At 41.3% G+C, this 12468-nt stretch overlaps 1 protein-coding gene across 8 annotated transcripts in view; it reads right to left on the bottom strand.

Annotated features, from left to right (window-relative positions):
* The window catches only part of LOC127411258 (gephyrin-like), a 137956-nt gene that overhangs the window by 32616 nt on the left and 92872 nt on the right, over positions 1 to 12468 (bottom strand). For 3 of the 8 annotated variants that reach the window (XM_051646683.1, XM_051646685.1, XM_051646688.1), the window contains 5 exons: positions 8527 to 8568; positions 7128 to 7202; positions 3818 to 3880; positions 1581 to 1623; positions 1356 to 1493 (listed from right to left, as the gene is read on the bottom strand). In XM_051646683.1, the coding sequence (XP_051502643.1) occupies positions 1356 to 1493; positions 1581 to 1623; positions 3818 to 3880; positions 7128 to 7202; positions 8527 to 8568 (361 nt within the window). The remainder of the gene's footprint in view (positions 1 to 1355; positions 1494 to 1580; positions 1624 to 3817; positions 3881 to 7127; positions 7203 to 8526; positions 8569 to 12468) is intronic. The other 5 variants (XM_051646687.1, XM_051646689.1, XM_051646690.1 and 2 more) reach the window with 3 other exon arrangements.

Below are 12468 nucleotides of genomic sequence, written 5' to 3'. Positions count from 1 at the left end.
CATCAAGAGCATGGTGACTATATGCCTTCAGCTCTTGTTGGCCTATATACAGTACAATAGACAAAGAGAAAATACATTCGGCAAGGGACAGCACTGCACGTTGAGGCTTATTCACAACTTATGATTAATTGTCAGAATGTGTCTGAATGTGACTTTCAACAAAAACAAAAATACAAAACAAAAAAACATGTTTTCGAAAAGCATGACAAGATTTTAAAACTAATTAATGCATCTGTATGAACTCCTTAATACTGCAATGATATGTCATGTTTTATTCTGCAGTTAGGTCAATTGTTTAATTGTTTGAATGCCAACAATACATCCAATGACATTCACATAAAAGTAATGTCTGAAATATTTTATGAGCCACACTATTAATTTACTGGAGAGTCGTATCTGCATTTTTTTTTTTTTAATTTTTTTTTGCATTATTATTAATAGCAGTAAATTAATACTAAATACATACATTCAATCATTTAGATGAAAATACCAATATTCTAACTTCTTCAGAATAGTCTTTGACATTTTTGTTTAAAGGGGTCATGACATGAGGAATCAAAATTTCCTTGATCTTTTAACATATGGGGTCACTGTGCTATAAAAACATACTGTAAGTTTCAGAACTCAAAACTTCCTCCTCACTGTAAAAAGAGCATTTGTTGAAACCAAGCTGCCAAAACGACTCGTTCTCTACTTCCTCCACATTGTGATGTCACACTGTGGTAGACAATTGCATCTGACTGCCTCCCCAACAACACATCAACGCCTACTTTACATTGACCTTTATGGCAAGGAGAGAGCAGGTCAGTCAAGAGCAGAGAGCCAATAATAACAGTGGGTGTTTTCTCTCAGGTCTTAAAGGAGAAACAGCACCAAAACAGAGCTTTTCTGACAGAGGGTCAGAATGAAGGTGGAAAATTATGTTTTTCAAATATATGACAGTTTGTTGTGAAAAACAAAACAAAAAAAACAACAACTTTACAAGTATTATAAGTAAACCTCAAGGAACATATTAAAATCATTTAAAAAAGGCATGTCATGACCTCTTTTAAACATTGGCCACGTGCTCACGGTATTTAAAGTCCTAAACATTATAAGTATTAACAAAGTATTCATATTAACGACTGATTGTTAATTCTAATTTCAATCAACTATGAAACTTTCTCAAAATTTACATCCCTAATCCAACCCTTTTCTAGATTTTTTCCATAACTCGATATTAATCATTTTTGTGAGAAAAACATGTTTTTGAATTTTAGTTTTTTTACTATCATGTCATTTTGTCACACCAGACATGGTGTGAATAGGCCTTCGCTCTAGTTTATAAAGTTTTGTATGCACTACAAGGGTCTTACCTCTGTAGTTGATGATTTCCATACCCAGGACAGGAGTCATCTCAAGCACAGTGATGAAGGCCTTGTCCATAGAGGTGAGGGGGAAAGGGGACATACGGTGTCTCCGAGCTACCTTGGTGATGTCCACTGCACTGTGACCTGAGACCAAGATTAAGAGTTAACACATGTTCAAACATGCACACACACACACATAACATCACTAATAATGCATGTTTGGTCACCCACTTGCTCTCAAGATGTTCTCCTTGCTGCTGCATCGTGACTGTACCTACAGATAGATAGAGAGAGAGGGAATGAGAGGGAATGAGGGAGAGAGAGAGAGATAAGGGAATTGGAAAAAGAAGGACAGAGAGAGAGATGGAGAGAGTTAGAGCACAAAAGGAGCCCCATCCTACGTCCAGGAGTGTTTACATTCCACTGACAGGATTCATTTTGTTAAGAATGATCATCTGCACATTCAGACAAAGCAACCAAAAGAAACTAGCTAGAAATAAAACAAACTGAAAACAACATTTCAGTCCTACTGCCATTATTATCATTATCATGACGGTCTTGACATAATGTCGATTTGAGTCTGTGAAGTTCTGTGCTGTGTTGTATTCTAGTACCCAGAAATGTATAAAATCTTATATAGCTGACAGTAAAGTTAACATGAAATAGCAGTTACAACAAATTGTAATGAATTTAAATCTGAATATTTAATATGAAGAAAAAAACATTTAGGGCAAAATTTGATTTGGCTACTGGTTGACAATATTTTCCTTGCATGCATGGAAATGGTGGCGTCCGAAAAGGTATATTGTTTCAGAGGCAGATCAAGTTATTACATTTTGATGAAAAATTATGAAGGCATTTATTTTTATAATAAATGTATATATTGTGCACAGATGATTCGTGCACAATAAAGCCCGAAACATGCTTTAAGAAATTAAATAAGATCAATTTTGATTTCATGTTGACTTTAACAGCTAGGAGCCCCATGAGACCAAACTAAATTAAAGCTCTCCCTCCAATCCCACTTTCTTTTCACCCCTTTTAAGTAGAATTCATCTCAAAAAGACCTATGCATGTTTTACGATAATAATAATAATAGCAAATTTTATTATACACTCAGCTGTAACTGTTGAATCTACCAGTACAAAGTATTATAAGTATGGAGTTCCCTTAGGCCAAGAGTAATGGTATGAGAGGGCAATTAAATTCCATGCAAACAATACACATAAACTTGTGGCAATAGTGATATAGAGGTTTATAGATTATAGAAGTGTTTGAATTAGTGCATGAAAACATTATAAACAGCCCTTTATGTGTCCTTCGTGCTGAGACGCAATGCCCCTGGCCTATAGGGGGAGACACACAAGCAAGTCCCAAATCCTTTCTACTCACGATCCAGTTACAACAGACTAGCACCAACACGACAAATCAATGACCGACACAGAGCAGAAAGAAAGAGTAAGATTTAAATAAAGACAGAGGAAGAGGGAGTGGAAGAGAGAGAAAGAAAAAGAGGAAAAAAGAGGAAAATGAAAAAGGAAGAGGGAGAGGAAAGGGAAGTGTAAAGGGAAAAAAAGAGGAAGAAAAAAAGGAAGAGCAACTAAAAGGGGAAAAGGAAGAGAAATAGGAAAGGGAAGAGGGGATTTAGAGATGGGAAGGTGAAGTGGAAGAGAAAGAGGAAAAGAAAATGGAAAGGGAAAGAAAGAGATAGTTGGAAAGGAAGAAATGGAAAGGAAAGAAGAAAGGAAAATGAAGAGGCCATTTAAAGGGGAAGTGGAAGTGAAAGAGAAAAAGGAAATTAGGAAAAGGGAAACGAATAGCAAATTCAGAGAGAGAGATAGAGAGAGGAAAAGGAAGTAGAAGAAAAAGAGGAAGAGGAAAAGAAAGATGAAAAGGTAAAGGCGGAGGAAGAGGAAGAGGAAAAGGAAGAGAAAGAGGATATGAAAAGGAAAAGGGAACAGAATAGCAGATTTAGAGTGAGAGGAAGTAGAAGAGGAAGAGGAAGAAGAGGGAGAGGAAGAAGAAAATGAAGAGAAAGAGAAAGAGGATAGGAAATGGAAGAGAACAAAAACAAGGAAGAGGAAAAAGAAAGGAAGAGGAAAAGGACCAGGAAAAAGGAAGAGTAAGAAAAACAGTAGATGAGGCGCAGCTCACATACAGCAAACAGCAAAAAACACTGCATCTAAATGGAGATAAAAACTTAAAGAACAGAAAAAAGGAAAGAAAGAAACAATAATAAGATCTAAGAAACAGAACTCAATGTCCACAAGAGACTCCAACACACCAAACGGCTAATAAAAAAAGAGTGTTAGATTAAGCGACATCTACAGACAAGAAAATGAGAGAGAAGGAAAGAAACGAAGACAAGGAAAGAGAAGAGTGTAAAGCAAGGAGTTTGGACTCCTGACGCAAAGCCGAGTTTGCGGATGGAAGCAGCTCCTTTTTTTGCGTGGGTGGGGAATAGTTACTCGCGAGTCGAAGGTCCTATGTCCCCGGCGATCATCTTTGAGCCCCTCCAGCCTAGAGTGGAGCTTTAGCAATGAACAGAAACAAAAGGGTTTACAACAGACAGAGCAAAGGAGAAGCTTTGGGAGACCCAAAAAACAAAAAAAACAAAAATCAAAAAACAAATTCTTTTTAAAGGCTCTTTAAGACAGCAGTCATTCAGTTTACAAAAAAACAAACTGAGAGATGAACAAACGAGCATTGAGAGGTAAAGCAATCTGATTGGACAGTCATTCAGTTGTGTGCTAATAAAGGAAGGGGCATTATGCCAGCCAGCCAGGAAGTTAGCACAGGTAAGCGAGGAAGAGGGGTGCAGTGAGGCACAAATATCACTCAGCACAGTTAGCAAAATCACACAACACATACTGCACTTCTGGTCCAGTAAACTTAAAAGACACCTGATAAAGATGTTACACAGCCACTAGAGTGTCCATGGTGTTTTGTGGGCTCAAAGTGCTAATGGCCACCAGAGAATGTCAAAATTTATATTATATAAATGTGAATGTGAGCGTGTGCACAGGTGTGGGAGATTTCTGTCAGGAAAGACCAAGGATGGACAGATGGGTAAATGAATGAATGGATGATGATGAGGATGACATAAGAATTGCTGATAAACAGCACACAAATATTTCAGAGCTACCTAATTTGATATTCCAACTATTTCAATTTGTTTTGTTGTTTTTTTTCTCAAAAGTACAAAATGCATTGGAACTGAATATATAAAATCTTGAAAATATGATATGGTATGATATATATATGATATGATATAATATAATTTAAGATTATTCGCATTAACAAAAAAAAAACAAAAAAAAACAACAACATGAGATTAATTGTGATTATTTTAATCTATTGACTGTCATAGAATAAATATATTTTGTCTCTCAAAATAATATATTTGTTTATTTGATGGAGTAAGGGAGTTGTACAAGACTTATTTCCTTAACTAAAGATACAAATGTAGCCCCTAGGGTAGACCTTTCATAGATTTCTATAATGTGCCATATATAATGTGCATTTGTCTTCAGAGGAGCAAAATATTAAAGCCAATATCAATAAGATTCTTCATATATGCACTTAAACCCACGTGTACATGGGAAAAAACACACACACATTAGGCTGGTAAATTTTTCTACACTCAACATAAAAACAATGAATAATACACCCCTAATAGCACAAATTTACAAACACAAACAGATCTAAGAATGGTATTATCCTGTTAACTAACAAGAACATTTATGCAACCATGGCACAACCACTGCTTTTCATTCTCCTCTCTCCTCGTATTTGTACGTCTAACCTCCCTTCATCAAACAACAAACAGCATGAGCTCAGAGTGAAGATGAGATGTAACAAATGATCACAGGAGGGGTTGAAGGAATGGACGGAGGCAATGAAAGCAAGGAAGAGACTTCACATCTCTTTAAATCAGAGCTGGACCAAAGGACTCAGTGGACTGAAAACGCATGCTCAAAAACAGACATGTCCTCACACACACACACAAAGGGTGATGTGTCAGCATACAGGCAGATGAGAGTTAAACCCTGACCAGTGAAATGAAGATGGAGTAACTGGTGAATAGTAATGAGGAATGAATTATTAACAAGTGAGTGTCAGGCCCAATAAGAGGAACTCCGCTCTGAAATGATTGATAAGACAGTTAAGGTACGAACAGCTGAAATGCTGGTAAGCCATTTCATTAGCTTGGAAGAAAGAGGGATGAAAGAGAGAGAGAGAGAGAGAGAGAGAGAGAGAGAGAGAGAGAGAGAGAGAGAGAGAGAGAGAGAAAGAAAAAAGAAAGAAAGAAAGAAAGAAAGAGAAATAGAGGCTCTGTTCCAAAATCTAGTGAGCTGCCTACCTAGAGAGCATTTTAGGCATCATATGCACATTTCAGAAGAGAAGGCTTTTTCAAAAGACAGCCAACATAATTGTGCTGTCTTCTAAAATTCCTTTTTGTTTGGACAAATAATAAAGGACCATGACAATTATGCTTCGAAAGGATGGCAATGCCCGAATTCGAAAATAAATTCAAGATGGCAGACAAGTTAGGAGAAATGTTGATTATAAATATAAATAATTATTATATTTTACATTATTAGTAGTAGTAGTTGTAGTAGTAGTAGTAGTAGTAGTAGTAGTAGTAGTAGTAGTAATAGTAGAAAAAAAAAATCAATCATATGTCAATAATAAAGTTCAATCAAATTTGAAAAATTTACAAAATCACCAATATTAGTGTGATGTACTTTTATGCTTATTAAGAGTATTGCACTGTTAGCTTAGCATTAGCTTAGCAACATGCTAATGTATAAATTACTTTAATAAATTATTATAATTATTGTTATTATTATTATTTAGGCTATAAATTCAATATGGAAAGGCATTAATAATAAAAATCAATCGCATAAAAAATTTACTAAATTACTCAAAATTTGTGCGCTATGTATTTTATGCTTATTAGAATGTTGCACTGTTAGCTTAGCAACATGCTAACATATAAATTATTATGATTATTATTATTATTGTTATTTTTATAATTATTATTATATAGGCTATAAAATCAATATGGAAAAGAATTAATAATAAACTTAACAGTCAAATTAAAAGTGGACAAAATTACCCAATATTTGTCTGCTATATATTTTTATGCTTAATAGGCATTTTAGATATTTTAGCTTAGCAACATCCTAACATATACATTATTATTCTATTTTATATTATTATTATGATGATTATTATTATTATATATGCTTTAAAAGCAATATGGAAAAGCAATATAAATAAAGTTCCATTAAATTAAAAAATTGACAATTATCCAATATTTGTGTGCTATGTATTTTTATGCTTATTAGAGTCTCTCATTATTAGCTTAGCAGTATGCTAACATCAAACACTATTAAAGTAAACTCTGAGTCAAGTCTCCTGTGCACTTCACGTGAGATTGCTACTTGTGGCATGTGGATCATTTGCTGCCAATGAAGAGCATTCCGAATCAGTAACTTTTGAGGTTCAATGTCGGTTAGCGTATAGCCTTAGAAGGCAGTAAATAATAAAAAAAATTTCACTAGGATTTAGAACAGAGCTACTGTACAAAGAGAGAGAAAGAGAGATTGTATAAGACAAGACACTAACAAACCAAACTGCCTTAACTCTACACCAATAGACTGTGGGCCATGTGCAACACTCTGAGGGAAGACACTAGTGCATGGTTGTGTATGTGATTGACTGAGTGCTGGTTTATGTGAAAGTTAGGGGAGAAAGGGAATATCCATTTACCTGGTCCAAGGTAGAGTACCTTGACTTGAGCGTGATGACTTCATCCAGGTGAGCCCTGAACTCTCTCCGTGAGGCCTGGAGGAAGCCACAGGACAGTAACTCACCTGATACAGCCATCAGCACACAAACACAATTAATAACATACACTATCACAGACACATACACGAACACACACTCTACCTAAAGATCAGCTAACACTGACATGAAAAATGTGAGGGGGAACCAAGCGAAACTTAATGACAGCAAAATACTCCCACTACTACTACGCAACTAAAGATGAGCAAAGCAGCTACAGAGTGTTTCTGAGTGTTACACTGATCTTTCAGCCGATTTCAAAGAACAAAAGGAGGTTTGAGTGGATAATGAGCACTCGTAATCGCATTAAAGCTCATTTCTGTAACCCTTCAACTTTGGGAAACTGGAAGTGTTGCACAAAGTACATTTTAATGACAGATAACAAACTTAATGCTAGAGGATACTTTGTTTTTCCTAGTGCTGTTATGTCTTGGGCACGGTTGAGTGCTCTTAAGTACAGTCAATGCCAGAAGCATGCAAAAATGCTGTGCACAGATGCGGACTGCCTAGAAAAACAGGGCAGTAGTGTATTGTACTGATGATGAATTTTGCATTACGCACACTGTGCAGAGATATAACGGCATGTGGAAAATCGAAGTATACTTTGTTCTATAGTCTTGAGGGTCAAGTGTATTTGAGTTACGGTGGTTAAAGCTGCTGTAAGAGATATTTGCCATCTTGCGAACTTTCGGCAGTTTAGCCACTGAATTAGACCGCAATCCATTCTTTTAGTAAGACGCTCTCTCTCCAAAACCCCACCCTCCAAAGATATGTCAACCAACCAGATGTCAGCAAACCCGAACACACAAAATGACCAACAGGCAGAGATGCACCTCAAAGTTTTTGATTGGTTAATATGTACAAACCACAGTCATATTTTTATTATTATGACATATTATTATTATTATCGCTGTTTACTGAGCCCAGGGCTGTCACTGAGACCCAGGACACCTATTTTGGTGTATTTTGTTGTTAGATCGCTTACAACAGCTTTAATGAAATAATTAAGTGTAAATTATTAAATATTCCAATATTAATTTCATGTTTCACAATTATCTTATTTATGGTTGTGTGTTCACTTTATACTTATTTAGGACAAAAAAGCTCAAAATTCTTGAGAAAAAGATCGCTGAAGGCATCAATTGATGAATTATACACCAACAAACATACACAAAGCAAACTATGAGATAAAAGAGAATAAGAGGCCATTTTTTGGGGTAAGTAAATGGGACCGTTGATGAAACAGAATTGCTGAACTGGGATGAGTTGTGCACGTGTGGTTAGTCGCAGGGTGATGGGCGGAGCTGCTTAAAACATGCTGTACCTCTGTGACACTATAAGTGGATGAGCAGGAGATGAGCCGGGCCTGGTGCAAGGAGAGAGGGAACAGGGAAGAGGCGGGTTAACTGCAGCCACAAGCAGGGGAAACATACAAACAGCATTCCCGTCATTACACAGGCAACTCTGTAGGGAGAGGACACATTCAAGACACCAGGACATAACAAGCCCACTGTCAGTTTGACTAGACTCAACTGCACACGTTTCCTCCAGACCTCCAGGGAAAGGTTCTCTTCTAACATAAAATAAAACATGCAACAAACCATTTAATTCCTACATTTTTGTTTTTTAAAGGGACGTGTGATGGAAAACAGGATTTCCTTTGCTCTTTTGAAATAGAGTTCAGTCTGCTATGTAGGCATACTTTAACATTCACAACGCAAAGCTCCTTCCCCAGCCCATTTCTGGAAACTAAGCTGCAAAAATGTCTCTTCACAACCAAAAGCATATTTACATATGACAGCCCACCTTTACATCTCAACACCTATTTAGAATTCAGCACCTTAGCCCTTCCTGATGAACGACAGTGTGAAATACGCCTGACGTTTTCACATGCAAAAGGGGTTAGCCAATAATGACAGAGGTCATTAACATATAGATGAGGTCCAAACAACCAGCAAGTGCCAAATTAGAGTAAAAATGGACTTTGGCGGGTAAATAAAATGTTACACAAGACATACAAACTATATACAAAAGAAAACATCTGTCGAAACTATTCTAGCAGCTTTTACAATCAAAAGTTATCTAAGATGCCGTAGGTTTGTTTTTTCTCCACGTGGCGAAATATTCTTTGCCAACACAATAAAAATATTAGGAATTGGTCTTCTCCATGTTTTTGCGACGGGTGCAGTTTCACTGTATAACGGAGACTAGCTCAATGAGAGACACAATGACTTGCGCTGTTTGTCACTAGTATGCAGGGGCGGTTCTAAGGTCAGTGAATATTCGGGGCTTAGCCCACACTGGGGGCATCCTCTGATGAAATATTGAAATATCATGCTTTATAATAAAAATGTTAATGTTACATCAGTGAGGTGTCATTAATATAAAGTAAGTCTTAAATATTACTGGAACTAAAACTAAAAGATCCCACTAAATTTCATCTCAGCATCAGATACGCTCGAGGATCAGAAGTTGCATGCTTTATGTACTATGTGATTGTAACACATCAATGGAAAGCAGGAGGTGAGAACCGGCTTGATAATATAAATAACAGTTTAATTATAAACTGAACCAAAAGAAAAATACACACAGGTGTCGGACAGCTGTCCGTAACTCTCTCTCTGTCGCACTGCCGTCTCCAGCCTAATTAGGGGCCGGGTGTGTAGAATCACGACCCGGCCCCGCCCTCCGCCCTGCCACATTCCTCCCCCGTTCTCTCAGCATGACCCCGGCATGACATACACCCCTTTCCCTGGGGGGGGGGGGATGTCTTCCGCCCCGTCTGTCGGCAGGTCATCCCCGTCTACCAGGATCAGGGGAGGGGACAAGGGGAGGGAAACAAAAAAATATGTGGCACCTACACGCCGTAACGGTGATCATGCCAAATTAACAAAAACATTTAAAAAGAGAGGGAAAAGGCCAACACAGAGTGGCAGCAGGAGAGAGAGAGGAGAGAGAGAAAAAAAAATTCACTTGCCGGTTCTCCGATATGCCGTAGCCTGGTCCTCGGCCACTCCTTCACCCTCTGGTGGACGACAGTCGTGCCTCTCCAGGTGGATTGGAGGCAGTGGAAGGGTCTCCCCCGGCCCTTGGCAGCGGTTCTCACACTCCAGGCGGTCGCATTTTTCGTCCTCGTGGTGGCGTAGTGACTCGTCTCAATCCGGGTGGCGGAGGATGAATCTCAGTTGCCTCCGCGACAGTCAATCCGCGCATCTTATCACGTGGCTTGTTGAGCGCGTTACCACATAGACCTAGCGCGTGTGGAGGCTCACGCTATTCATCCCCTGGGTGCTTCATCAGCTAAAAGAGTATATTCTTCCTACTGAAAGAGTATATTTTCCCTTCTAAAAGAGTGGCATTAACAGAGAGCATCTTTTTAAAGATGCCTCTCCGTTTGTGTGTATTTCCTAGTTGCGGTCGTTACCTCTCCACTTCCGATGGCCACGATCATGGTCTTACGTGCTTGGGCTCTGCCCACGCGGAGACAGCTTTTGTGGACGGGTCATGTTCTCACTGCGAGAGCGTGACCATGGCAACATTGCGGTCGCGGTTTTTCCTTCGTTAGAGGGAAAGACCACCCCAGCAGCTCCCTGCCTCGGTCCTTCTACCTACGGATTTGAGACTGTGTCGGTTAGCACTGGGGGCGATTTGGGGACCCCAATGGGAGCCACTCTGCCGGGTATCTCCCCACAGATCTCCCATTCCCCAGTACGCTCGTTTGCCCTGCTGGGATGAGACCGCCGGCTCGTCTCAGGGTGAGTTCGCTATCTCGTTTCGGCGCTCACAAAGTGGATTGCAGCATCGGAAAGCGGGCTGTCCAGTCTGACACTGAGGACTCGACTGGGCTCCCACCTTCGGGTGCGGTCACCCAGTCGCAGCCTGACGTGCAGCTGGCAGCCTTGCTTGCCCGGGCGGCTGTGTGTGTCGGGCTGGAGTGTAACCCTCCACCCCCCTGAACCCTCGCAGCCTGACAATTGGTTCCTGGGCCTGGAGCGCCACTCACAGCCATGCCCCGCCCTGGTCCCTTTCTTCCCGGAGGTGCATGAGGAGCCCACGGGGTCGTGGCAGGCACCTTTCACTGCCCGGACCCGGTCTCTGAGCTCCTCCACTCTCACTACCCTCGATGGTGGGGCTGCCAGGGGGTACTCGGCGATTCTCCAGGTGGATAAGGCGGTTGCGGTGCACCTGTGCCCGCAAAACGCCGCCACCTGGCGGGGCTGCCTGAGACCCCCGTCCAGCGCCTGTAGGGTTACGTCGTCTCTGGCGACTAAGGCCTGCGGTGCCGCTGGACAGGCCACCTCCGCCCTGCAAGCCATGGCTCTCCCTGCAAGTGCACCAAGCCAAGACGCTAAGAGAACTGCACAAGGGTAGTTCTGACCTGGGATTGATGCAGGAGCTGTGCTCGGCGACCGACCTCACTCTCCGTGCGACGAATGTCACGGCGCGGACTCTCAGGTTGGCGATGTCCACCCTGGTGGTCCAGGAGCACCACCTATGGCTCAATGTGGTCGAGATGTGGGAAGCTGACAAGGTACAGTTCCTTGATGCCCCCGTCTCCCAGGTCAGCCTGTTCGGTGACACCGTTGAGGACTTCACCCAGCGGTTCTCGGCAGTGAAACAGCAGACGGAGGCTATTCAGTACATCCTGCATCGGCGTGGTTCAAAACCTCACACCTCGTCTGCTCATCGCCAAGGTCGTCCTCCTGCCGCAACAACATCGGCTCCACTGCAGCCCGCCCCCGCGGCCTGGCCCCGGCGTGGAGCCACGCGCAAGAAGCAGACGCCACCCGTCTCACGGCCAGCCGCCAAGAACCCGAGGAAGGCTTCAAAGCGCCCCTGAGATGGGTGACCCAGACACCTGGAGACCTGCTGCAGGCCTGGAGACGGTAAGCAGACCACTCCATCCCGCGGTGAAGGGCTGGAAGGAGAATCCTTTGCCTTTTCATTGATTCGCCGCATGCCTGAAGGGCTGCGGCACCTACACGTTCAGAAAAGGAGCAGTTTCCTCATTCCCTGGGTCACATATCCAGTGCTCACGGCCGTCGTTATCACGACCACCAGCCACCGTTCCTTTATGGCAGGTATGGCGCTCCAGCTGTGGCACAAACATGCCCATACCAGGTTGGTTCTGATGGACTGCGGGACGATATTCCTCCTCCCTCCTCCACGGCCGATCCTATGGTGGGTATCAGGAGCCAGGTAAGTGCTTCAATGTCCCTGGACTCAGCACGGCTACGGGGCTCGAGCCCTCTCGACGTGGTGCATC

This window comes from Myxocyprinus asiaticus, chromosome 20 (assembly GCF_019703515.2).
Source record: "Myxocyprinus asiaticus isolate MX2 ecotype Aquarium Trade chromosome 20, UBuf_Myxa_2, whole genome shotgun sequence".
NCBI classification, from domain to species: domain Eukaryota; kingdom Metazoa; phylum Chordata; class Actinopteri; order Cypriniformes; family Catostomidae; genus Myxocyprinus; species Myxocyprinus asiaticus.
Note: the sequence above shows the minus strand (reverse complement) of the source record. Positions and strands in the feature narration are given on the sequence as shown.